The sequence below is a fragment of the Erinaceus europaeus genome, chromosome X (genome assembly GCF_950295315.1).
Source record: "Erinaceus europaeus chromosome X, mEriEur2.1, whole genome shotgun sequence".
Classification (NCBI taxonomy): Eukaryota; Metazoa; Chordata; class Mammalia; order Eulipotyphla; family Erinaceidae; genus Erinaceus; species Erinaceus europaeus.
Window position 1 is genome coordinate 77,104,560 of NC_080185.1, and position 27,992 is coordinate 77,132,551.

Below are 27,992 nucleotides of genomic sequence, written 5' to 3' on the forward strand. Positions count from 1 at the left end.
TAAAGACTTGATTATTAGCAAAAGTCACTTGGAACTACCACTAGGAAAAACAATTCAGTCATGTGTCAAGCCATGTATCCACTATGAAGTTCTTCATAATTAACACTATAACCTAGGTCATCTCCAAAGGAATGTATCCTTTTCAAAGTCTAGCACAGCTACTAGAACAAAATGTCTTCAAAAGTAGGGATCTTTCAAAGTTAACCCAATTACCAAATAATGTGATGATAACAGTAACTATCCATTGTCTTTTTGAACCCTAAGAAAGCAGGAAACTCACATCTCCACTATAGAGCCTATATTTCCCCCAGTCCTGGAACCTTAGGATAGGGCCCACTTTCCCGCATGCCTCTCCCAATCCATATCAAATAATATTGTATCTGCCGATTGCAACCTAATCAACGCAACGATTGCCACCTCAACATGCTTCAGCTCAGACTGTGTCCAGAGACTTCAGGTGTGGAATGACAACCCTGCAGCTTCATTAATAGGGTGAGACCTTTCCTTTCACAGTATTCTCTAATTCCATCCCAGGTGGTTCACTTTCTAACAATGTCCCAAAACCTAGATATAGACCAGGTTCTGTGAGAGAGAGCATATGTTCACATGTATCCATAACCTAGTGCAAAATATATACCTGAAAGCAGAAGTACACTAGAGTTTGCAGTGAGTACCCCCCCCCAACACTTCCTCTCCACTATTCCAACCTTTGGGTCCATGATTGCTCAACAATTTGTTTGGCTTTGTATGTTAACTCTCTTTTCAGCCACCAGGTTCCAGATGCCATCAGGATGCTAGCCAGGCTTCCCTGGACTGAAGACCCCACCAATGTGCCCTGGAGCTCCGCTTCCCCAGAGACCCACCCTACTAGGGAAAGAGAGAAGCAGACTGGGAGAATGGACCGATCAGTCAACGCCCTTGTTCAGCGGGGAAGCAATTACAGAAGCCAGACCTTCTACCTTCTGCAACCCACAATGACCCTGGGTCCATGCTCCCAGAGGGATAGAGAATGGGAAAGCTATGAGGGGAGGGGATGGGATATGGAGATTGGGTGTTGGGAATTGTGTGGAGTTGTACCCCTCCTACCCTATGGTTTTGTTAATTTATCCTTTCTTAAATAAAAGATAAATTAAATTTAAAAAAGTAGGGACATTTACTATAACATTATCAAACTACTAAACACTTGTTGTGTAAGGTAAGAGGTTAAATAGAACAAAACCATAGTTTCCCTACCCTGAATGCATTCTAAAAAACAAACAAAAAATTCCAGCTGTATTATATACATTATGTTGTCTTATCAAAAATGCCATGCCAGTTCAATCAATGAGATGGTAACATGAACAAATGATATTCTAGTAAATGCTTTACCTGGTACTGGAACTGAATAGGCAGTAGTTGGTTATCACTCTGAGTTATCTTCTTGGCTAGGGCCTCTTTCATTGCAAGAGCTTTATTCAACTCAACTAACTCCTTAGACATCTGAGCTTGACGTAGAGCATGGTGAGTGGTAAAACCATCAGAAGATCTGCTGGTCTCTGGACTGGTTTTCTCTTGCTGGAAAAAGAGTAGGATAATTTGAATTCCTGCAGCACTATTTTATCAAGCCTTACAGCAGCATCCATTATCAAAATTTCTATTCTTTTAAAACTGGCTTCTCATAAAACATTTGCTTTAAACATCTAAAATAAATCAAACAAGCCAATTTTGCTGTTCTAAAAGTACCCTGTAACTTAAATACTTTGACCCTCTTAGAGCAAATTAAGATCCTTACCTTTTCCTTTTATTGGTTTTGCCAACATTTCTTATTTTACCTTATTCTATAGGATACTTACAGAAGAGAGGACCCTAGAAATAGCACTTAAAATGGTAGAATTAAGATACTTTATTCTCATCAAGCTGATCTCCAGCACTTGATTTACCTATCTTCTAGTAAAGGATGAAAACTACTGACATATATGCTTTAGGGGAAAAAGTTGTCCCAAACAAGCCACTGTCTACCCTTTCATTTTGACTTTATAGATTTTAGTCAACATCTAATATATTTATCTGTATTTGCAATGTGAACACTTAAAATATTTCTGTTGACTCTTTTATCCCTTACCAACCCACACACAGTCCCATGCTGACAAAAATTGTTATTTTTTTCAGAGTATAATATAAACAATTCTTATCTAATGCCTTTTTTATTTTTCCATAGCTTCTTAATTTGTTCATTTCCTCATTTTAAGTTGCAAGATAGTTTATGTGGAGTACATGCATCTAATAATAGGCAGGCCAATTTGGAAATCTGAAATGATGTCCTGAAGAAACTTGATCACCCATTATCACTTATACTATTTTGCAAAGTTGAGACTTACACTCAAGATTTCTGGATTTCTAGGGCACTCAATGGAAAATACTAACAATCTAGGATTCTTTTTCTCAGTTGAGTATTAAATTTTAAGAACTAGCATAATTAAAGTTCCTGGTTCCCACACAAAGCTATGAATTACTTACAGATTCTGGTTCTATTGCAGTATCGATAGCCGCAGTCATGCAAGCAATAGTTTCATCCTGCAGTAACAAGTGAGTTATCAGCTTAGAAAAATATTCTAAATAAAGCTCACCAGTAGATTTTATACTGGTTGATTAATATTTTTGCAAAAATATAGAAAGCATTTTAAGTCTGAAAACTATTTTGTAGTCATATATACTGAAACCGATGTTTCCATTTCCCACCTTTCAAGAGTCTACCATCTTTATAAAGATTGTGTATTCTCTGTAAAGTAATAGGATCATGTGGGAACTTACATAGGTGTTGATCCTTTTCTTTTCTGTCAAAGATCTTCAGAACAGAGTCTGAATATTTAACTATTATGATTGGTTAAAGTTTAACCCCTTTGTAGATTCTACCTTCTCTTTTTATATCTTAGCCATTAAGTCTACCTCTATAATAGACAGATGTAGCCAGTACATACCTTGCAGGGGAAAGGCAAAGACTGATTTCCTCGTAGAAAAAGACAAATCTTTTTTGCGGGTACTGGACCAACAGTTATCAAGAAGGGGAAACCTAAAAGCACTTATTAGGACTATTTATTTATGAACAAGCTCTGTTTATCTTCATTGGAATTTTGACTTTATTTTATTAAAAAAATTAACTGTTTTGAATTTTTTTGCAATTTGGATTTTAATTGGAGTTACGGCATATGGATTACTGCTTCTGTTTTAAGTGATTCTGCAAACCCTGTGATGAAAAGATTATTTCCAGGAAATTACTTGATTAAGGAGGTCATGGGTGAAGAGCTATTAACAGAATTTTGGGTTAGCAGATGACATCTTTGCACCAGCCCAGAGAAACATGAAATAGTTGCTAAAACTTAAACTGAGATACTTTTTAGGCCAGGAGTGAAAAGGCCCTCAAAACATGTATTCATAAGGCATTTCCATTATTCTGTTCCAAAATTTCCAGACTAATGAAACTCAAAAAGAATTCAAAGGAATCTCAAGTGCTACCACATCCTTTCTTAGAATGATTTACGGTACTGGTGATTCTCCAAGGGCAAAACTTAGTAAATCCTTCTTAAAATGCACTTGACATTTTATAGGCTAATTATTTCCATTCTCCTATGCTTTAAGTCTCAGTAATAGGGCTAGTTATATGTCTATTTAAATTTGTAGGACACATAACATTTGCTTTTGGAGACTGAGTCTAATACCTTCCAGATGGTTAGAACCAGAATCTAAGCAGATGGGTTAATCCTTGAAGAAGACATGTCACTGTGAGGTTATCTTAAGGTTTACATGTTGGTAACATATTCTATATTAACTTGGGAGGATTCTACTTTCTTAAGCCTAAATGTCAATATATAAATATATAATAGGATTTATCTCAGTCTACCAATCATTTTTCTCCTTATTCCAAGGCCACAACTGACAACTCTCACAAATAAAAGACATTTGTTGAATGTGATGGTCAGATAGATAAACAATTTTTTGGGGGGTATATTAAGCTACATTCTCCAGCAATATCCACCAAATGAAGCTTGTGCTTGTAGGCTATAAGCAATATTGCTAATGGGCATCAAGATGCTTTTTATGCAGTTGGTCTTGAAGGAAGGAGTAAACACAAGAAAAGAAATTGATTTTGTAGGAACTAGAAGGACTTCATGAATTTCCTAACAGGTAACTACAACAAAGAGGTTTGCTTGAATTATATTTTAAAGAAAGAAATGGTACAGTTTAGTGCTTAAAGCCCCAGGAGGAAGATCTGGGAACAATGGTTGCCTTCATTACTGAAAAGGGGGTGTTTCCCCATCACTTAAAATAAAAATACTTTTAATCCATAATAAAGGGCACAAGTGCTTACATTTGAAACATTTTGCTTTCACTGTAGAGTCTTAATAAAAGTCACAGGATATAATGTAATGCACTTCCAAAAAATATATATAGCTGGGAGGGTCTCCAAATAAAAGACACAGAGAACTGCTATTCAAGAGTCCAGCAGGAGCCCTGGGTAACTGCCTAACGGTGACAGTGGATAGAAGCCAAGAACTTTATCAGCTTGTGGCAATATTTAGCACCCGCTTGCTATGTATGCCAAGTGAATTTTGGTGGCAGGCATGGTGATTCTCCAAAGCTCTCTGAGCCAGCCACCAGTAGCAACTTCCTTTACAGACACAGCAGGTACCCATCATATTGCCAGAGGCTCACTGAGGAAATGGCTTCTCTTTATTAACTTGGTTCCATAGGTTTCCTTCTTCATCTTTTCCATGTGATTCAAAGTACCAGAAATGAGGTGCTATGAAATTCTCTAATATCAGCATGACCAAACAGGAACAGTGGTACGTTGGAATACTCTTTTCTGAACTTGTAAGTTTTGGCTCCAATGGGCCTCTGATGCTTAGATTAGTTTAGTTCCAAGGTGGTTCACATAAGGTTTTCATACATCAGATGTTTCAGTTAAATTTAAGTGAGATTATAGATGGTGAAATTTTCTCTTGTGATAGTCGGTCATTCCCTGGCATGCACTTTTATACTCTAGACAGATAGATGAATATTCATTCTCATTCTCTCTCTCTCTCTCTCTCTCTCTCTCTCCCTTCCTCCCTTCCTCCCTCTCTCTTTCTTCCCTCCCTCCCTCTCTCTAGAGCACCACTCAACTGGCTTATGGTGGTATGGAGGATTGAACCTGGGACTTTGGAGCCTCTGACATAAAACTCTTTTTGCATAACCATTATGTTATCTTTCCCGCATACATTTACCATTTTCTAGACTTTCATATCCATTTGGTTTTGTACATACCTTTGTTTTTCTATATAGATTGCCCTTTCCCTTCTACCTGTGTAGCAAACTACTATTTATTTCATAGGAAATAGCTTTTTCTGTGCTGAATTACATTTCCCCTTCATTTGTGCTCACACTGTTAATGTATGGTTGTGGGGAAGTCATGACATATTTTGCAATTCAAAAATGTACTGTGCCTTTTCTGACAATCCAGTAAGAATATTAAGACAGACAGAAGGGATTTTCCTTTTTTCCTTCCCTGCTTTGCCCCTCTCTTACCAGTGAATCTTGACCAACTGACAAAGAACAAAGCTTAAAAGGACAACTCTTGAAAAAATAACTGGACAATTATCAAGATGAAATTACAGCAATATTAAAGCAAGAGGTGTGGAAACTGGCAGTCTCCAATCAAGTTTCACAGAAATTAACAGAAAAATGATACCAGAGCTAAAGATCAAAGATCCACACCTTCTCTTTTCACTCTATAAAAGTAAACTCTGCTTTGACTCAGAGTTACCTGAAGTTCTGGTGCTGTGAGTATATTAGCTGAATTTTATTTCTATTTGAGTTACAAAATTATTTTCTCTTGATATTAAAAAAATATTTAACATTAGTCATTAAGAAGCAGCATTAGAGTTAGACTAGGGTCTTCTGGGCTCAGGAGTCCAGGATCTCAATTACTACTGTTTATTTGTTGAATAAATAAACTTTTATTATTAATTACTCATGATAGTATTGTATACTACTACTTACTCTAACAATACTGTAATAGACTTGGGGTGGAGAATCACTATTCTGGTAAAGTTAAAACCTCTGTGAAAATATAGGAATTATCACCAGGCATTTATATACATATCATTGCTAAGAACAAGAGAGAGTTGGGTGAGGTGGTTTAGCAGTAGAATAAGTTTTGCCATGTGTGAGGTAGTGAGTTTTATCTACAGCATCATAAAAGATGGCAAAATAGCATCCTGGCCTCTCTTTTTACTACAAAAGAAAATAAACAAGAGAGTACAAATAGAACAAAATCAATCATGACTCTTTTCCATGATTTCAATTGTGCACGCATGCACGTGCACAAGGACTATAATAGAACATGAATACTAAAGAAAGCGTGAAAGAAAACATAAATTCTCTAACCAATTAAACCTAGACCTAATAAGCTTTGTGATCTAGTAGGAAGACCCCAAAAATGCAGACCCCATAAACCTAATACCACTTTAGATACGACAAATAACACTCAATGCTTTCACAAATGGGAGTAAATCTAAACTCGTCAGATAAAGAAAGTACTAAAGAGCTGGATAAGGGCATGAGATAGACTCACTTAATGACCATTTCATCATCTGAGGCTCTGGTTAGGGAATCCTTGGATTCTCACACAGGTATAATAAGCCTAAACCTCTAATAGACCCCTCTCTCAACCATCAATGGTCACTACCATCAGGAATATCATTATAAGCTCCCCTATGGGCCACTCTAGGAACTTGTCCTCCCTATAAAGTAGCAATGGCAGGGACTGCCCCACTCTCAGAAGGTAAGCTGGGTCATCTTGCCCTGTCACTACAGGAATATTGGTCCTGAAATGAGTGCAGCCTAGAATGTTCCCAGCTATGACCATTAACTGTGAGCTCAGACCAACAGGGACTCAGCGGTTACACAGGCTCCTGTGCTAAATATGAATATATATGGGCCCTGGGTTGGGTTGTTGGGGTAAACAGTTAATTTTATTCATAGACTTTCTTCAAGTTTGGGGGATACTCTCTGCCCTAATTCAGTTTTCTAGACCTATTCTCAACTCTGACTCCATCTTCCCAGACAATATATTTATCTACCTCCAGGTTAACTATCACCAATGTGTCCCAGAACCTTACCTTTCCAGAGCCCTACCATACCAGGGAAAGATAGAAATAGGCGGGGACCAGGCAGTGGCACACCTGGTTAAATACACAAATTAGAGTGCGCAAGGATCCAGGTTCAAACCCCTGGTCCCCACTGGCATGGGGGAAGCTTCACAAATGAAGCAGTGTTGTAGGTGTCTCTGTCTCTTTCCCTCTCTACCTCCTCCTCCCCTCAATTTCTCTGTCTCTATCCAATATAAATAAATACAAATATAATTTTAAAAAGACAGAAACAGGCTGGGGTTATGGAGCGACCTACCATGCCCATGTTCAACAGAGAAGCAATTACAGAAGTCAGAACTCCCACCTTTTGCACCTCATAAAGAATTTTGGTCCATACTCCCAGAGGGGGAGAAATGATAAGGTAAGACTACCAGATGGTTCTGAAGTCCCGCAGAGAGAAGAGGAAAAAAGGAAGGACATTTGGAATTAGTAATAGGTGTAGGTGTGACTTAGAAAGGAATCGAAGGTAGTACCACAGGAAAAAACAAGATCAACTATATATAAATATAGACATAGTTAATAGAAATAATAGTCAACCCGGGAGTCGGGCTGTAGAGCAGAGGGTTAAGCGCAGGTGGCGCAAAGCACAAGGACTGGAATAAGGATCCCAGTTCGAGCCCCGGCTCCCCACCTGCAGGGGAGTTGCTTCACAGGCGGTGAAGCAGGTCTGCAGGTGTCTATCTTTCTCTCCTCCTCTCTGTCTTCCCCTCCTCTCTCCATTTCTCTCTGTCCTATCCAACAATGACAACAACAATAATAACTACAACAATAAAACAACAAGGGCAACAAAGGAAATAAATAAATAAAATAAATATTAAAAAAAAAAAAGGAATAATAGTCAACCCATATCTGCAACTTTGGGAGAACTACTGTAGCTTCCAATGGAGGGGATAGGGATACAGAACTCTGATGGTAGAATGGTACAGAATTATACCCCTGTTATCTTATAATTTTTAATCAATATAAAGTCATTAATAAAATAAAAAAGAAAATACTAAAAAAGTAAATTTAGGTTGATAGGGCTATGAGAATTTTGGGCAAAAAAACAAATAATCACCCATTTGAACCCACCACAAACTATTGCCTTAGTTCTAAGAATACATAAAACGGGAGTTATAGAAGACTAATCATTCAAACTTACTTATTATGATTATAAAGGAGAGCTAAGGTATTCTCTAGTAATTCTTTATTTAAGATAGGAGTGTGGTACAAGGTCTCTCATTAAGTTATCCTACACTAAAATGATAGTAAATCGATGACTGCTGCTTATTGCTACCCAGGAAATTTAGCAGTGCTATCTTATTGCTTTATAGTGCTTGATTAGAGTTCTGAAATATCAATGTGTCATTGCATATGTAACTAATGAGGTTTTGATTTAAGAAATTCAATAGTCAGATCACATTCAATAATCCACGATCTCTCTCAGCTCACAATCTAGTTGTTTTGACAGAAGGCAAAGTGTTAGATATATTTTTATGCATCAAGAGAAAGAAATGAAAAAAATATACCCCTATTGACATTGCCCTTGTATGGCTTACCGATAGCTGTGTAATCACTTGCTGCAGGTTACGAATAGTCTCTACATTTTCTTTTAATTCCTGGTCTTCTAAAGTCTCTACTAATTTGTGAAGATCCACTTTACAGCTGAAAATTCAAGAACTCAAGGGTTAATCATACTGCAGTGGTAGAAGATCCATGATTATTTACAAAGATGGGATAGGGCACTAAAAAACAGTTGTCAGGGGAGTTGGGTGGTAGCACAGTGGGTTAATCGCATGTGGCGCAAAGTGCAAGGACTGGTGTAAGGATCCTGGTTCGAGCCCCTGGCTCCCCACCTGCCGAGGAGTCCCTTCACAGGGAGTCGCTTCACAGGCGGTGAAGCAGGTCTGCAGGTGTCTATCTTTCTCTCCCCGTCTCTGTCTTACTCTCTCTCCATTTCTCTCTGTCCTATCTAACAACTACGACATCAATAACAACAATGAAAAACAGCAAGGGCAACAAAAGGGAAAATAAATAAATATTAAAAAAAAAAAAACCCAACCAACCAAACAAACAAAAAACAGTTGTCAGAAAACTTACGCTGCATGATGCCTGAGCTCTTCTAGCTTGGCATTCATTCTTTCATTTGCTTGCTCTGTCTGCAAAAAAAACAACCAAATAAATAAACAGAAAAAACAACAACTAAACAACCAAATAAAAAAACACCAGGGTATCATCAGTGGCAGTAATTGACAGTCACACCTAATTACCTCTCTCCTATCTCTGTGTATTCAAACCTAGATAGAGAGGTTGACTCCTTTGCTGCAATAGAGGATTTATGACTTCTCATTCTTTAGTGAGAAATATGGTGTTATTTTTCAACAGAGTCATGGAAATTACTCCTTCAGTCAACATGAGCTACTAAAAATAGCACCCAAGCAGCTGGATCTTATGTTTGCATGAAACTCAGACTAAAGGGATGGAGTGAGTGTGAAATCATATATATAGTTTATTTATTTATTTATTTTTGGATAGAGAGGCAGAAGTTGAAAGGGGAGGAGGAAGTAGAGAGGAAAAGAGACAGAGACGCCTGCAGCCCTACTTCACAATTCATGAAGTTTTCTCTCTGCAGGTGGGGCCCAGGGGCTTGAACCTGGGTCCCTGCATACTGTAATGTGTGCACTTAAGCAAGTGTGCCACCGCCTGGCACATGAAGTCTTAATTCCATAGAGAACTTTGCAACTGGGTTGAAAAAGCAGCAATTCCTGGCATGCTACTTCCTTGCTGTTTGGGAAAATTAAAAATAAATAAATAAACAAAACAACCGCTTACTTTAAATTGCCTCTAATATTCTCCAAACTCAGTATAATAGCATTTAAAAAATGAAAGTCTTTTAAAATGCACGAGCTAAGTTTTTTTTCAAGTTTCACTACCTGATATGGTAGGCTCATTTTAGCAAAAGAAAACAAGCAGCACAAAAATGATATCAGAAGGAAGCTACATTTTGGGAACAGTGATTAATATTTTCTATTTTATTTCAATCATAGTACCCAAAACATGCTGGATACTGTAACAGATTTGGGAAGGAGAATTTACATAGGACGAATATATTGTTCTTGTTATGAAGTTCTGACAAGATCTCAAACAATAAATCTATTGGGCAGTTACTGTAACTATCTTATAGAGGCATAGGTATGTAAGCCAGAAAAACAAGAATTTTCTATTACATCAGGCACAATCACATACATGTGAATCAGTCTCTAAAATTTTCTTCAGAAGCATAAATAAAGCCCTGGAAGGAAAAAAAAAACTGTATACAAATGTCCCTGATCCTATTTTCATCCTAGTAATGAAAAGTTCAGTAGATGTAGGATTTGACCCCCTTTAAAGAAATATTTTTCTCTCTCTCTATCGTCCCCTCTACTCTCAATTTCTCTCTGTCCTATTAAAAAAAAAAGGACTGGGCAGTGGAACATTGGGTTAAGTGCACATAGTATGAAGCATGAGGACCTGCACAAGGGGATATGAGGGAGAAACTAACTATATGCAAAATGTATACAAATTAATGACACCTCACCATGGCAGCTGTAAAGATGGGATTTGAGATGTATGCTAAGGGAAGTGAGATTGAAGAGCTAAACTCCTTATGAAGAGATAGTTGTTTAGTATTATGGATAAAGATAAAGCAGGGGTTAAGGTGACAGAAGGATCTAATTCTGTTATCTAGTATTTTAGAACAAATGTTTTAAAATGGGAGTCAAGTAAGAACTTTGGGTTGAACATAAAGATGTTCACTGCTTCTTTTTAAAACTACTCTATATATTTAATTCTAAATCCATTTACTTACCAGGAAGGGGTTCTCTGTAATACTATTGCTCATTTATTTCCAAAAAACTTGTCTCTCAAGAGAAGCATGCTCAATATTTCAGTAAGGCCTTACCAAAAGGATTCTCTCCAACATCTGGGCTGTCTGACCAGCTGCCTCACTCAGGCCACGACTTAATTTTTCATTCTCTTCTACCAGGGAATGATTCTTCTCCATCAAGGATTGTAGATTTTCTGATGGTTCCATACTTAAAAAAACAAACATATTAGAAACATACCTAACTGATAACACCTGTATCAGTGAAGATAGCACAGTAGTTAGGCAAAAGACTTTCATGCCTAATGCTCCAAGGTCTCAGGTTCAATCCCTGATACCACCATAAGGCAGAGAAGAGTAGTATTCTGTTTTTAAAAAATAGTAATTAGAAAAAGAAACAATTTACAGGTTAACTGGGTGGAGAGAATTAGTTTAAAACTACCTCTTATGTAGTGAGTAATTCAATACTATAGTGCAGAATGTATACATGTGAGGCCCAGCATTCAATCCCTGTAACCACATCTGGTGGAGCAGTGCCACAGTACCCATTTATTCTCTCATAAAGTAAAGAAGCATCCCTGGGCAGATGACTCCACCAATGTGTCCTGGAGCCCTGCCCCACTATGGAAAGAGAGACAGGCTGGGAATATGGATCGACCTGCCAACACCCATGTTCAGCGGGGAAGCAATTACAGAAGCCAGACCTTCCACCTTCTGTACCCCATAATGATCCAGGGTCCATACTCACAGAGGTATAAAGAATAGGAGGGCTATCAAGAGAGGGGGTGGGATGTGGAGTTCTGGTAGTAGAAACTGTGCAGAGTTGTGCCCCTCTTATCCCATGGTCTTATCGTTTTCTCCATTTTATAAATAATTTAAAAAATAAAAGAGCAAATGTTTGAAAAATAAAATTAACCCTCAAAGTGATTGACAGAGTTATATTGTAGGAGGAAGCCATTAAAACAAACAAAAAAAATAACTGAAACAAACGGATATAATGAAGTACGAGACAAGAAAAAGAACAATCTTAGCATCACAGAGGTGGAAAAAGAAGGAGGAGAAGAGGAGGCAGAGGAGAAATGAACAAAATTCTTATTTGAAGAACTAGAATGGTCTCAAATTGAAGTAAATAGACCCACAGATCTAGAAAGCTCTAAGAGCTCCAAAGAAAGTAAATGCTAACTTAAGCTCACCTAGGCATATAATAATTAAAATAGCAAAGACCAATGTTAAAGAGAGAATATTAAAAGCAACTAGAAAACAGCAAAAAGTCACCTATAGTGGCACTCCCCAAGACTATCAGCTAATTTTTATTTTTAACAAAACATCTTAAGAGCTAGAAAGGACTGGACTGGTAAGACATATTTAAAGTTCTGAATGAATAAGACCTATCCAAGAATATCCAGCTAAGTTACCAGTGAGTGAGTAGGAGTGATGACAAGCATTTCAGATAAGCAACAATTAAAAGAATTCATAACCACCAACCAGTCCAACAAGAAATATAGAAATAAAGTAAGGGAACAAGAAAAAATCAAATGAAGACAATATTTAGTCTCACACTGAAGAACAGAGGTTAACAAGGGAAATTGGGCATGGGTGAGTATGTTGCAAGGGTACAGGGAGTCCAATAGACTTTGTTGGAAGGATAATGGTATTTTGATGGTAAAATATTTCAATAAGAAGACAAATTGTATTTCTAAAACATTTATAGTCCTGTAAACCAAAGGACTATAAAAACCATTAAAATGAGATAATTTAAAATAAAACTAGTAAAAAAATACCACATGACCCAGAAATTTCACAATATATTTATTCAAAGAATATGAGAACACTACACAGCTATTAAGAACAATGAACCCACCTTCTCTGACCCATCTTGGATGGAGCTAGAAAAATTATGTTAAGTGAGCTAAGTCAGAAAGATAAAGATGAGTATGGGATGATCCCACTCATAAATGGAAGTTGAGAAAGAAGAACAGAAAGGGAAATTCAAAGCAGGAGTTAACTGAATTTGGAGTAGGGCACCAAAGAAAAAACCCTGGGTGGAGGGTGAGGGTGAATGTTCAGCTTCATGGGGGGGGAGGATGGGATGGGACACAGTCTTTTGGTGGTGGGAATGGTGTTTATGTACACTCCTATCAATTTTCGGTCATATAAATCACTACTTAATTAATATGAGAGGGGAAAAATAAATATCTCAAACTTTTAAAGCACAGACTGAGTCTTTTTAATACATAGGCTGAGTCTTTGATATGTTGACTCTCTTAAAAGCTTAGACCAGGGAGAACAAAAGCAACTGGTGGCATAGCTATATGCAAACAATGTCAAAGGACATAAAATATGGTGAGGATGTGTATGATACAGCAAATCCTAACAAAGGGATTCTTCAAAGTTAACCCAATTGCCAAACAATGCAATTATTGCAATAACAATCTACTGTCTTCTTAAATCCTAAAACAACCGGAATCACCCGCTTCGTCTACAGAGCCTATGTTTCTCCCAATCCCGGAACCTCTAGGGTGGGGCTCACTTCCCTGCATGCTTCTCTCAAGTCAGGCCAAATTATATTGCTGATTCTAACCTAACCTAATCAATGCAGCAAGTGCCGTCTCAGCATGCTTCACCTCAGACTGTGTACAGAGACATCAGGCATGGATTGCCAACCCTTCACCCTCATCACTCAGGTGAGACCTTTCCTTTCATGGTATTCTCTAATTCCATTCCAGGAGGTTCACTTCCTAACAAAATCCCAAAACCTAGATATAGGCCAAGTCCCGTAAGATAGAACATATGTTCACATGTATCTAGAAATTAGGGCAAAATATATACCTGAAAGCAAAATACACAATAGTCTTTAGTGAGTCAGTATCAAGTTCATAATGAAATAGTGTCCAGTTAGACTTAGATACCCTCCTCACCTACTTCCTATTACAGTTATCTCACTCACTCCAAAGCTAACCTTAGCAAAGCAAGGACTACAGAAGCTGAATAAGGGCAAGAGACTGGCATACTTTAACGATGACTCTTTAGTCACTATCAGGCCATTTCACCAGCTGGGGCCCTAATCGGGGAGACTTGATGGGCCTAAACCTCAAATAAATCCCTCTCTCCATTGTGCAAGTACCTGGTTTTAAGTCCTTGGCCCCTACCTGCAGGGAGAAACCTTCATTAATGGTGAAGCAGGACTGCAGGTTTGTCTCTCTGTTTCTTTCCTGCCCCTCTCAATTCTCTTTGTCTCTATCCAATAATAAAAATTAAAATAATTAAAGATGCAGCCTTGCCTTTCATGACAACATGGATAGAACTTGTGGTGATGTTAGGAAAGATAAATCAGGAAGTGAAAGTCAATTCACAGATGGTTCCACTCACGAATATTAATAACTAAAATAAACAAACTGGTGAAACATACATCAAAAACTCCAAGACTATGAAAAACATGGTGACTATCAAAATGAAAAGAAGGAAAAAGGGGTTTGGGAAAAATAGGGAAAGTGTCAATTTGATACTACAGAACTTTGGTATGGGTCTGGTATAACTTACACACCTATGGAGGTGTGAAACTATACTACCAAATGTAACAGTATTGGAAACTAACAGTAAATTGATAAAATCAGATAAACAAACAAATAGTACAATTAATCTATGACTCTTACTTTATAGACACAGGTAGAGTGCCTCCATGGGCTTGTAGCAGCAAGACCTGTAGTTGCTGTACCTGAAGGAAGCAAAGAAACAGTTATCTAGTTACCAATCAAATGCTACTTAACTATTCTCAGTGAAAGTACTGTAATCAGCATAGTATTTTACTCAATGTTTATGAAATCTAAGGCATATTATAGTAAGAATCAGTGTTGATGAGTCAATGACAAAAGAATAAACCAAATTACATAAACATTTAGTACTTAGAAAAATTGGTTCGAGAGCCCTTCGCCACTAGGGAAAGAGAAAGACAGGCTGGGAGTACAGAAGCCAGACCTTCCACCTTCTGCATCCCACAATGACCTTGGGTCCATACTCCCAGAGAACAGGAAAGAATAGGAAAGCTATCAGGGGAGGGGATGGGATACAGAGTTCTGGTGGTGGGAACTGTGTGAAGTTGTACCCCTCTTATCCTATGGTTTAGTCAATGTTTCCTTTTTATAAATAAAAAATTAAATTGAAAAAAAAAGAAAAACTGGTTCGAGCCCCCGGCTCTCCACCTGCAGGGGAGTCACTTCACAGGCGGTGAAGCAGGTCTACAGGTGTCTCTTTCTCTCTCGCTCTCTGTCTTCTCCTCCTTTTTCCATTTCTCTCTGTCCTATACAACAATGACAACATCAATAACAATAATAACTACAACAATAAAAACAAGGGCAACAATAAATAAATAAATAAATACATATTAAAAAATCTTAAATAAAAAAAGAAAGAAAAACTTGTAGGGAAAGATAGAAACAGACTGGGAGTATGGATCAACATATTAATACCCATGTCCAGAGGAGAAGCAATTCTAGAAGCCAGACCTTCCACCTTCTGTACCCTAATGATCCTGGGTCCATACTCCCAAAGGGATAAAGAATAGTGAAGCTTCCAATGGATGGGAGGGATATGGAACTCTGGTGGTGGGAACTGTACCCCTCTTATATGACAATCTTGTCAATCATTATTAAATCACTAATTAAGAAAGAAAAACTGGGAGTTGGGCAGTAGTGCACATGTTAAGCGCAGGTGGTACAAAGCATAAGGACCAGCATAAGGTTCCCAGTTCGAGCCCCCAGCTCCCCACCTGCAGGGGAGTCGCTTCATAAGCAGGTCTGCAGGTGTCTGTCTTTCTCTCCCCATCCTCTCTCCATTTCTCTCTGTCCTATCCAACAATAACATAAACAACAACAACAATAATAACTACAACAATAAAACAAGGACAACAAAAGGGAATAAATAAATATTAAGAAAAAAAAGAAAAGCTGTTACTCCTTTTACCTTTTTTTGTAGACAAGAGAGGCAGAGATAAATAATGAAAAAAGTCATAGCACCAAGTTTTCTTCAATGCAGTGGGGACCAGTATCAAACCTGGGTTATGTGGATGGCAAAGCAGCATGTTATATATACTATCACCACGGGATATTGCCGGGATTCAGTGCAGGCATTATGAATCTATCCCAGTAAGCTTTTTTCATTTTTCTTTTCTATTTTGTTATATATGACAGAAAGAAACTGAAGGGGCAGGATAGATAGAGGAAGAGAGAAGGATACCTGTAGATCTGCTTCACTGCTCAAAAAACTTCCCCCTTACTGGTGGGGAGCAGGGGCTCAAACCTGGGTCCTTGTAATAGTAACATATGCACTCAACTGGGTGTGTCACTGGCCTTCAAAACTAATATTTTAAAACTAATATTCAACATTGCACTACACAATGTGGGGGAAACATGAAAATATATTCTCAATTTTATCAATTTAACAAGACTATCACATAATATAGAAAGAAATGATATAAGGGGCCAGGTGGTGGCGGACCTGGTTGAGCGCACATATTACAGTCCGCAAAGACCCAGGTTTGAGCCCCTGGCCCTCACCTGCAGGGGGAAAGCTTCACAAGTGTTGAAGCAGTGCTGCAGGTGTCTCTGTCTCTCTTCCTCTCTATCACTCCCTTCCCTCTTAATTTCTGACTGTCTGTATCCAGCAAATAAATATGAAAAAGATTTTAAAAAATGATTGAAAGCAAAAGATGCTGAATGAAATATTTCATGGCTCTGAGAAGAAGCAAATTAATGGAATCCCTAAATAATCAAGGGGAGGTTTCATGGATATGGATCTTAAATCAGAGTGTATATGCCATTACTCTTTCTCACTCCCTCTTCAGCCTCCTATGACCAGTCTCCATGTTTGGGCTGTGGATCCCAACTGTCTTCCTGCCAAGTAAATTTTACTCTATTTTACTCTATCTCTGTGTCTTCTATATTTTCAACATCTTCCTTTTAACAGGATTCTTACTACATTTAAAGTATGTTCAAGGTCCTTTTGTCTTTTTTTACCCTTTTATTGGGAGGTTAATTGTTATAGTACAGTTGGTGACACAAGGAAAATTTCTCATCTAACCATGATAGGTTTCTGCAAAACACTCTCAATCCTTAGGTACTTTAACATAATGGAATACTACTCAGTTGTTAAGAATGAACTCACCTTCTTCACCTCATTTTGGATGGAGTTTGAAGGAATCAAATAAGATAAGTCAAAAAGAGAAGGATAAATATATATAATTTTAATGTCATCAGGGTTATTGCTGAGGTTTGGTGCCTATACAATAAACCCTCTACTCTTGACAGTCATTTTCCTTTTATTTGATAGGATAGAAAGATACTGAAAGGGGAGGTGCACGTGTTACCATGAGTAAGGACCCAGGTTCAAGTCCCTGGTCTTCACATGCAGGCAGGGGGAAGCTTTATGAGCAGTCAACAAGTGCTGCAGAAGTCTCTCTCCCTCTCTATGTCCCTCCCCCTACCAATTTCTGTTGAGAGAGAGAGAGAGAGAGACAGAGAGAGAGAGAGAGAGAGAGAGAGAGAGAGAGAGAGAGAACACTATAGTACTAATTCACTCGTGAAGCTTCCCCCTGCAGGTGGGAATTGGAGGCTTGAACCTGGATCCTTGTGTATGGTCACATGAAGACTCAACCAGTTGTGTCAGTGACTGGCCCCTAAATCTCATCTTAAAACAAAACAAAAACATCCTCAATACTGCTTCCTATATCTTTAATGTCACAATGAATGTTTATCTTCATTTCTATTCTTCATCTCTCACTTCCTTAACCTATTCCAATCTGATTTCTCTCTACAGTTTTCTACTAAGTTTTGCTCAAGTCACCAATTCCATGCCACTATACCCCATATCAACATCTGACTTGATTGGCCATTTCAGAACACTTAGTTTATCAGACACTGTACTTTCCTTCTACTCTTCTAGCTCGTATTTTTTCTGTCTTGCCTCATCCTTGATCTACTTGTCTTATAAGTGATAAGATTCCTTATAACTCTGTATCAGTCTTTTCATGTCATACTCTCTCGTTAAAGTATTATGATTTTAGGGCACAGGCGGTGGTGAAGCTGGTTAAGCACATATATTTCAGTGCACAAGGTCCCAGGTTCAAGCTCCTGGTCACCACCTACAGGGGAGGAAGCTTCATGAGAGGTGAAGCAGGGCTGCAGCTATCTCTCTGTACCTCCCCTTACCCTTTCTTAATTCATTAATTCATTCCATTCTCTCTCTCTCTCTTTCTCTCTCTCTTTCTGCCTCCAGGGTTATTGCTGGAGCTTGGTGCCTGCAATACGAATCCACTGCTCCTGGAGGCCATTTTTTTCCATTTTCTTGCTCTTGTCGTTATTGTCACTGATGTTGTTATTGTTGGATAGGACAGAGAGAAATTGAGAGAAGAGACAGAGAGGGGAAGAGAAAGACACCTGCAGACCTGCTTCACCACTTGTGAAGCAACCCCCCTGCAGGTGGGGAGCCGGGGGCTTGAACTAGGATCCTTACGCTGGTCCCTGCACTTAATCCACTATGCTACCGCCTGACCCTCCACCCTCTTGCTTTCTAACTGTCTCTGTCCAGTAAATAAAGGTAATAAAACATTTTTTCCCTCCAGGGTTATTTCTGAGCTCGGTGCCTGCACCATGAATCCAACTCTCCTACAAGCCATTCCCCCCTCCTTTTTTTTTGCCCTTGTTGTTGTAGCCTCGTTGTGGTTATTATCATTGCCATTGTTGATGTTGTTCGTTGTTGGATAGAACAGAGAGAAATGGAGAGAGGAGGGGAAGACAGAGAGGGGGAGAGAAAGATAGACACCTGCAGACCTGCTTCCCCGCCTGTGAAGCGACTCCCCTGCAGGTGGGGAGCCAGAGGCTCAAACTGGGATCCTTATGCCAGTCCCTGAGCTTTGTGCCACGTGCGCTTAACCCACTGACACCACCCGACCCCAGTGTCTAACATTTTAGCCACAGTTTGCTCCCTTGCTGTCTTCCTTCCTTTCCCCATATTCCTTTAATGTTATTATTCTCTGATAAGAGTTCTATCACTGGCAATTGTCTTGGTCAACTGCTTATTTAGCAATTATTAAACCCACTTAACTAGTTATGTTTGAAGAACTCTATACAGATGTTTCACAAGCCCTGCTGCTTATTTATTTGTCCAATCAAGAAACTTGGAAATCATCCTTGATTCTTGCCACCCACACTTCCATACCAATGAATCCCAATATACTCTACCTCCTTGTTTTACTTAATCTAATTTGCCCCAAATTTCTCCTCTCTATTGCTACTGTCTTTAGTTCAGGCCATAGTTCTCCCTGGGGTTATAACAGCCAACTTATTTTCTTCTAGTCATGCCCATCTCTGTATCTGTTAGACTGATCTTTCTCTAACACATGTATTTTACCATGCTACTCTCTTAAAATCTTCCAATGGTTCCTCACCAATTTAAGAGTGAATTCTAAATTCCTTAAAAATTTACGTTAAGGAACTCCAGGATGCAATCTCCTCTCTTACTGCTTGCTTTCTCTTTACTGAGTACCTCCAATACCATACCACAAAATATTAAATATGAGAAATATGTTCATAGTAGTTACTCTATTATTTCCCCAAACTAACTGCTTACATTATTTCTGACATAGGAGAAGCCGAGAAAAAAACTCTTAACATTCTAGGCACCTAATTATAATTTCCCCAAATTTTATGTCCCTTTTACCTGTTGCTTCAGATGATTAAGTTCAGCTGTCTGTGGATCAATATTAATAACAGGTTTGTTCTTGATTTTTCTTGCTCTGTCAGCATAGCGAAGAGTATTTAATGTTTCCTCTAGATTGGAGTCAGCAGGACTAACACAGGCTATCATGAGTGTATGGCTATTACCACCTAGAGAATCTGAAAAAGGACAATAGAAGAAAATAAAACTCATTAAGTAGAATGCAAGCAAAGCTGTCCACTTGGTTTGCTGACTTCAAAATCAGTTATAAGGAAAAAAGTCTTGAGGCTGAGTGGTGGCAACCTTGTTGATTACACGTTATAATGCACAAGGACCCAGGCTCAAGCTCCCAGTTCCCACCTGCACAAGGGAAGCTTCATGAGCAGTAAAATAGTGCTGGTGTCTCTTACTTTCTTCTTTTCTATCACCCCTTCCCTATCATTTTCTCTGTTTCTATCCAATAAACAAATAAAATATAAAAAAGAAAAAAATATTTTAAAAAGGCTTTTAAGTCTACAAATTCCATGTTTGTGACAATATAAATACACAAAGGCTTTTGATGTGTAAAACATTATTGTTTCAAATTGCATTGCATGTATCCTCATTCTCAAGAGTTTGTGATTTCAATCATTAATCAGGTGGGATTTGGCCTCCAGTTGAAACCACTATCAGGAATAAACAATCTTAAAATGTATCCTTTAGGCAGAATTTCACTCTTCAGGGAATTATGCTTATAAGCACTGATAAATAATGAAACAGTAACTAAATTCAGCTTTATAATAAAGTTAGCACTTTACAGATTTTTTTTACTCTCTAAATAATATCTTTTTAAATTTTTCATTATCTTTATTTATTGGATAGAGACAGCCAGAAACCAAGAGGGTAAAGGGAGAGAGAGAGAGAGAGAGAGAAATAGAGAAATCTGCAGTACTGCTTCACCACTTGCAAGGCTTTCTCTCTGTAGTTAGGGACTGGGAGCTTGAACAGGGATCCCTGCACATTGTAATATGCACTCAAACAGGTGCTACACCACCCGGCCACCAGATTTCTTTATTCACAAAGCCTTATATGAAAACTTCTTTCCATCATCTTTGGAAGCTTGCTTGATATCAAGTATCTACTCTATAAATTAGACAACTCTATATATGATAGCCTGAAAACCTGGACTATTCCATATTTACTTTCTAAGCACTATAATTTGGATTTTCTTTCTCTTATTTAAGAAGCACTTTGGGCTTACCTTGAAGTAGTCGAGTCAGCTTGGAATCTCTGTAGGGCACAAAGCCACCTTTTTTGTCATCTCCAAGAGCACTGATTACATTTCCCAAACATAGGAGGCCTCGGTTAATATTAATGCCTAATAGCAGGGAATAAAATTTAAATTGCTTAGGAAAACATCTAATGTATACATACATTTATCCTTAAAAAAAGGAAAAGAATTGAAGACCCTATAGAAATATTACACCATCACTCTTAAGGAACCTTAATAATGTTCACATTTCTGAAAGTATATATTTAAGAAACTTCACAAGACAAAGATCCAAAAGTTGAATATGAAATCACTCATCTGAGTCTTATAAATAAAAAGAGAGAGAGAGAGAGAGAGAAGTCATGGGACATACACTCAATACAAAACAAAAACAAAAACATTATGTCCTCTGACACAAAATGGAACTGGAAGTGTTTATGCTTAGTGAACTAAGAAGTGGTGAACAACTATCAGAGACTTGAGGGCGGAGCCAAGATGGCCACTTGGAAAAAGCATCTGGCGAGAGCTCCAAAAAAAAAAAAAGTGCCTTACAACCTGGGATTCTCTGCAGAGGGTAGGATAACTGGTGTGTCAATGAAAGGGTGAATAGGGAGTGGTCAGAGTGACACCAAAAAAGAATCCTATAACCCACTCTTGGGCTGGCAAACAGAAGACAAACGGACAAAGAAAGGAAAATCTTTGGCTTCACTATTTCTGAACTCACCATCCCCCGCCCCCCAACCCAAGAAGGGCTGTTCAGCTGCTAGGAGCAGACTTCCTGCAGACCTATTTTCTTTACCAAGATTTCTAGTACAGCAGGGGTGTCATTCCAAACCTTTTTCTTTTCTCCCTCTCCCTCTCTTTTAATGTGGCTGGAGCTCTCTTTGAGTGACAAAATACCTGACCAATCAGAGCCTAAGCCTTGACTGGGAAAGACTACCTGGAGGTTGTTTTTTCTTTCTTTCTTTCTTTCTTTCTTTCTTTCTTTCTTTCTTTCTTTCTTTCTTTCTATTTATAACTGGTTGTCTTTCTTTGCTCAGACTGCGTGCAGCCAATCTGAAGTGGTCCAAGTTGCAGACTGACTGTTACGGTTTTTTACTCTATCTTATTTTATTATTACTATTATTATATGTGTATCCGTTTACCCTCCTCTTCAGGTTGATCAAAAATAACTGCTGTTGCCTTTTACATTGATAGGTGACTGGGTGTCCTATCCACTGTGAGAGGAACTTCTTTCTCTCTCCCACTTCCCTCCACTCTCCTTTTTCTTTGCTCCTATCTAATTAAAAAAATATTTCCTTTCACTGCCCCCCCTTCCACTTCTTCCCTCTTTTGCCTTCTGAATTCACTGACACATGTTTGTGAATTACTCTGTGGAAGAAATCTGACCCTAAGTGTACTCTGTCTCTGTGTGTCTCTTTTCTAATTTCCTTTCCCCTCTTGCTATCCTTAGAACTTATAGTGGACAGCAGATTTGCATAATTGTCTACTCTTGCTTTCCCTTTTTTCCTTTCTCTTTCTTTTTCATTTGGTTTTGTTTGCTATTTTTTCTTGGATTGGAGGTATTGTTTGACTAACTGGTATTGGCTGAACTGTATCAATGCTTGCTTCAGTTGCTATTGTGGTAATTTCTGAGGTTTGTGACTGCATTTGAGAAGTCTTTAGTATATAGTGGCTAATAATCAAAACACAACAACTAAATAATGACAGAAAAGAAGAATATAAATCATGTATAAAAAATGTTTAAATCAAGAGCAAATAAAACTGCTACCACAATGAATCAGGACAGGAGCCCAGAAGAAACTGCAAATCAGTTAGAAGTAACCATAACTTAAAAAAAGTATGGAGACAATAGTAAACATAATAATCACAGAAATGAAGACAACTATGGAGGAAAGGGCTATTAGAATCAGAGAAACAACTAATGAGACCCTCAAGGAAAATGCTAGCTACCTAGAGGTTATTAGAAAACTGAAAGCTGAAATAGCTGAGCTAAAAGGTCTATTAGCAGAACAAGCTAGTAGTATAACTGAACTGAAGAAAGAAGACGAGGGAACAGAAAGCAGATTAACAGAAGCAGAAAAAAAAATTAGCCAGACAGGGATGAGCTACAGAAAATGAAGAAAGATGTAAAAGAGTTAAAAAAAAAGTTTGAGAGACACTGAAAAGAACAGAGAAATATGGGATGATATCAAAAGAAGTAACTGTATAACTGGCATACCAGAGGAAGAACCAGAGGAAGGGGAAGTAAACATCCTAGAGAAAATAATAGAGGGGCGGAGCCAGATGGCGACTTGGAAGCAGCTGCTGGATTGAGCTCTGACAACAACTGCTGGAAAGGGTAGGATCCTGGCCTTCAGCAGGTTGGGGAACAAGGTGTTCTAAGCATGACACCAAGGAGGTGACTATAGCTGAATTTAAGTTAGAAAATAGAGCAAAAAGAAAGGAAATGTTTTGATTTTTTCCTCGCCCCCCATAACCAGAACCCAGGGGTAGGTAGCCACTGCTAGCAGGCTCCCCGCTGACCTTTTTTCTTTACCAAGATTCCTGACTCACCAGGGGTGCCATTCCAATCCTGTTCATTTCTGAATCCCTTGGCTATTTTTTTTTCACTGAGCAAGTGACTTATGCCCAATTGGAGTGACAAATATCTGACGAAGCAAAGCCTCATCCTGCCTTGGAAAGACTGCCTGGGAAGTGTTTTTTTTTTTTTTCCTTCTTTCTAATCAGTTGTCTAGGCTCACTGTGCCTGAGCTAACCAGGAGCAGTACAAGCTGCAGACCAACTGTTAGGGCTTTTTACTCTGTTCTATTTTATTATTACTATTATGTATACAGGTATCCCTTTGCCCCCCCCAGGTTGAACAAAATTAACTCTTAGTATATTTTCCATTCCTGGGCGACTGGGTGTCTTATCTGTTGTGAGAGGAACTTGTTTCACTTTTCATACCTCCTCTATCCACTCTTCACTTCTCCATCCTCCTAGTAAATAAAAATAAATAAATAAATAAACTCCTTTCACTGCTCTTTTTTTTTTTACTGTTTTTTTCTTTTCTCTCTTTTTTCCCCTGTTCTCCTTTCTTCCTTCCTCCTTCCTCTACTTACTGAATTCACTGATAACTCGTTTGTGAATTATTTTGGGGAAGAAATCTGACTCACAGTGGACTCTCTTTGTGTGTGACGCTGCTCTACTTCCCTTTATCCTCTTGCTACCCCTAGAATTTACAGTGGACAGTATATTTGCATAACTGTCTACTCCTGCTATCCCTTTTTTCCTTTCTCTCTTCATTTTCATTTGGATTTGGTTGCTATTTTTTCTTGGACTGGAGACATTGTTGGGCTAACTGGTATTGGTTAAACTGCTTCAATCCTTGCTTCAGTTACTATTGTAATTTCTGAGGGTGGTGATTGCATTTGTCATAAAGGTATTTAGTATAGCATGGCTAACACTCAAAATACAACAACTGAGGAACAACAGAACATAAAAGTAAAAAACACATTAATAAAAAAAATGGTTAGATCAAGAGCAGATAAAACTGCTACTACAATAAATGAAGACAAGAGCCCAGAAGAAACTACAAATCAGCCAGAAGTAACCATAGATAACAAAAGTATGCAAGCAATAATAAACTTGTTAATCACAGAAATGAAAACAACTTTGGAGGAAAGGGCTAGCAGTATAAGGGAGACAACAGATGCAAATCTCAAGGGAAATACTAACTACCTTGAGAAAATTAGAGAACTGAAAGCTGAAACAGCTGAACTGAAGAAAGAAGCCGAGGGAAAGAAAAACAGACTAACAGAAGCAGAAAACAGAATTAGCCAGACAGAGGATGAGCTAGAGAAAATTAAGAAGTAAAAGAGCTCAAAAAGAGATTGAGAGACACTGAAAACAACAACAGAGACATATGGGATGATCTCAAAAGGAGTAATATTCGTATAATTGGCCTGCCAGAGGAAGAAAGAGAGGAAGGGGAAGCAAACATTCTAGAGGAAATTATAGAAGAAAACCTCCCAGCCCTGAACAACAGAAAGGACATTAAGATTCAAAAGACCCAGAGAGTCCCAAACAGAATCAGTCCAGACCTGAAGACACCAAGACACATCATAGTTACAATGAAAAGAAGTAAGGCTAAAGAAAGGATCCTAAAGGCTGCAAGAGAAAAATCAAAAAAGTCACATACAGGGGAAAACCCATAAGACTTCTGGCAGACTTCTCCACTCAAACTCTAAAAGGCAGAAGAGAATGGCAAGATAGCTATCGAGCCCTGAATGAAAAAGGGTTTCAACCGAGGATAATATATCCTGCCAGACTTTAATTCAAACTAGATGGAGGGATCAAAACCTTCTTAGACAGACAATGGTTTAAGGAGGCAACCATCACCATGCCTGCCCTGAAAGAGGTTCTAAAACACCTCTTATAAACAAGAACATCACTATAATACTTGCAACATATACGAACAAAGAAAAATTTGGAAAACTATCATACAGGCTAATGGACCACAACAAAAGGCAGGAACAGCCATTGTGATCTCTGACACAATAGATTTTAAATTAAATAAAGTAATACAAGATAGGCAAGGTCATTAAATAATGATTAGAGGATCAATCAGCCAAGAAGACTTAACAATTATTAACATCTATGCACCCAATGAGGGACCAACTAAATACATCAAACACCTAATAAAAGAACTTCAAAAATACATCAATAGTAATACAATAATAGTGGGAGACTTTAACACCCCACTCTCACACTTAGACAGATCAACAAAGCAGAGATCAACAAAGAAACAAGAGAATTAAATAAAAGATGAACAGACTAGACCTCCTGGACATTTTCATAGTTCTTCACCCCAAAAAACTGGAATACACATTATTTTCAAATCCACACAGCATATATTCAAGGGTAGACCAAATGTTAGGCCACAAAGACAGCATCAACAAATTCAAGAGCATAGAAATCATCCCAAGTATCTTCTCAGACCACAGTGGAGTAAAGCTAACATTTAACAACAAACAGAAAATTATTAAAAGACACAGAATTTGGAAATTAAACAACATACTGCTTAAGAACTACTGGGTCACAGAGACACTCAAGCAAGAAATTCAAATATTCCTGGAAACAAATGAAAATAAGACACAAGCTATCAAAATACTTGGGCATCTTTGATGAAACAAACCCAATTGCAAGGAAGACTAAAGCATAAAAAAAACAATGGGACTACACCAAATTGAAAAGCTTATGCACAGCCAAAATAACGAAACTATACAAAGAACTCAGCAAACTTAGCAACAAAAAAGCAAATGACCCCATCCAAAAATGGGCCAAGGATATAAACAGAGCATTAACTACAGAGGATATCCAAAAGGCTAACAAACATATGAATAATTGTTCAAGGTCGCTGATTGTAAGAGAAATGCAAATAAAGACAACATTGAGATACCACCTCACTCCTGTGAGAATGGCATAAATCAAAAAAGTCAGCAGCAACAAATGTTGGAGAGGCTGTGGGGACAGAGGAACCCTTCTACACTGCTGGTGGGAATGTAAATTGTTGGTATGCATGAGACCCCTTCTGTTTCATTTGGTTTAAATCCCCCCTGCTTAACCCTATTCTATTTACATAACCACTGCATTCTATTTACATAACCACTGTTAACAAGTACCCCCCCTCCCGTCCAGGGCATTGGTGGTTCAGTGATAGGATTCTCGCCTGCTCCGCCCCCTCCTTGTCACACTCTGATTTTCACCAGTCACTTCTCTCCAACCTCTCTATGTCACATCCTATTTCCATCCTACTTGGCAAGTATATATAAAGACAGCATTGTGAGTTTTAGGGTACTTTAACTTGAGTTTAGCTTAGCTCGTCTTAGATTGTGCTGCGTCCTGCATGAATAAAGAGATACTGCCTATAGCTCAACCATGAGTCCCTGGTCGTCTGTTACCCGCCCGTGAAGCCAGCCCGGCGAAAACAACATAACCCGTCGAAAACAACAGTAAATTGGTCCAGCCTCTCTGCAGACCAGTCTGGAGAACTCTCAGAAGGCTAGACATGAACTTTCTATATGAGCCAGTAATTCCTCTCTTGGTCATATACCCCAAGGACTCCATAACACCAAACCAAAAAGATATTTGTACACCAATGTTCAAATCAGCACAATTCATAATAGCTAAAAACCTGGAAGGAACCCAGGTGCCCAATAACAGATGAGTGGATGAGAAAGCTGTGGTATATATACACAATGGAATACTATGCAGCTATTAAGAACAATGAACCCACCTTATGAGACCCATCTTGGACGGAGCTAGAAGGAATTATGTTAAGTGAGCTAAGTATGGGATGATCCCACTCATCAACAGAAATTGAGAAAGAAGAATAGAAAGGGAAACTAAAACAGGATCTGATTAAATAGAGAGTAGGGCATCAAAGTAAAAACCCTGTGGTGAGGGGGAGGGTGGCCATTGGGCTTTCCAGGGTGGCATGGGTGGGTGGGATGGGACACAGTCTTTTGGTGGTGGGAATGATGTTTATATACACTCCTATTAAAGTGTAGTCATATAAACCACTAGTTAATATGAGAAAGGAAAAATTGATCGTATATCTCGAACATTTTAAAACACAGACTGAGTCTTTTTAATACATAGGCTGAGTCTTTGACATGTTGACTCTTTCAAAAATCTAGACCAGGTAGAACAGAAACAACCAGTGGCACAGCTATATACAAGAATCTGGGTATTATACAGCAAACCCTAACAAAGGGACTTTTCAAAGGTAACCCAGTTACCCAATAATGTGATGATAATAATAACTATCTATTGTCTTCTTGAACCCTAAGACAGCAGGAACCTCACATTTCCACTATAGAGCCTGTATTTTCTCCCCAGTCCTGGAACCTTAAGGTGGGGCTCAATAATTTTCTCAATTCATATCAAAATAATATTGCATCTGCCGATTGCAACCTAATCAATGCAAAGAGTTCTACCCCAGCATGCTTCACACTTCAGACTGTATCCAGAGACTTCAGGT

At 38.4% G+C, this 27,992-nt stretch overlaps 1 protein-coding gene across 2 annotated transcripts in view; it reads right to left on the reverse strand.

Annotated features, from left to right (window-relative positions):
* Positions 1–27,992, reverse strand: part of KIF4A (kinesin family member 4A) — a 131,385-nt gene that overhangs the window by 59,477 nt on the left and 43,916 nt on the right. For both annotated transcript variants that reach the window (XM_007530760.3, XM_060182836.1), the window contains 8 exons: positions 20,957–21,073; positions 19,720–19,895; positions 14,661–14,722; positions 11,086–11,218; positions 9,246–9,304; positions 8,705–8,810; positions 2,497–2,553; positions 1,369–1,554 (listed from right to left, as the gene is read on the reverse strand). In XM_007530760.3, the coding sequence (XP_007530822.1) occupies positions 1,369–1,554; positions 2,497–2,553; positions 8,705–8,810; positions 9,246–9,304; positions 11,086–11,218; positions 14,661–14,722; positions 19,720–19,895; positions 20,957–21,073 (896 nt within the window). The remainder of the gene's footprint in view (positions 1–1,368; positions 1,555–2,496; positions 2,554–8,704; positions 8,811–9,245; positions 9,305–11,085; positions 11,219–14,660; positions 14,723–19,719; positions 19,896–20,956; positions 21,074–27,992) is intronic.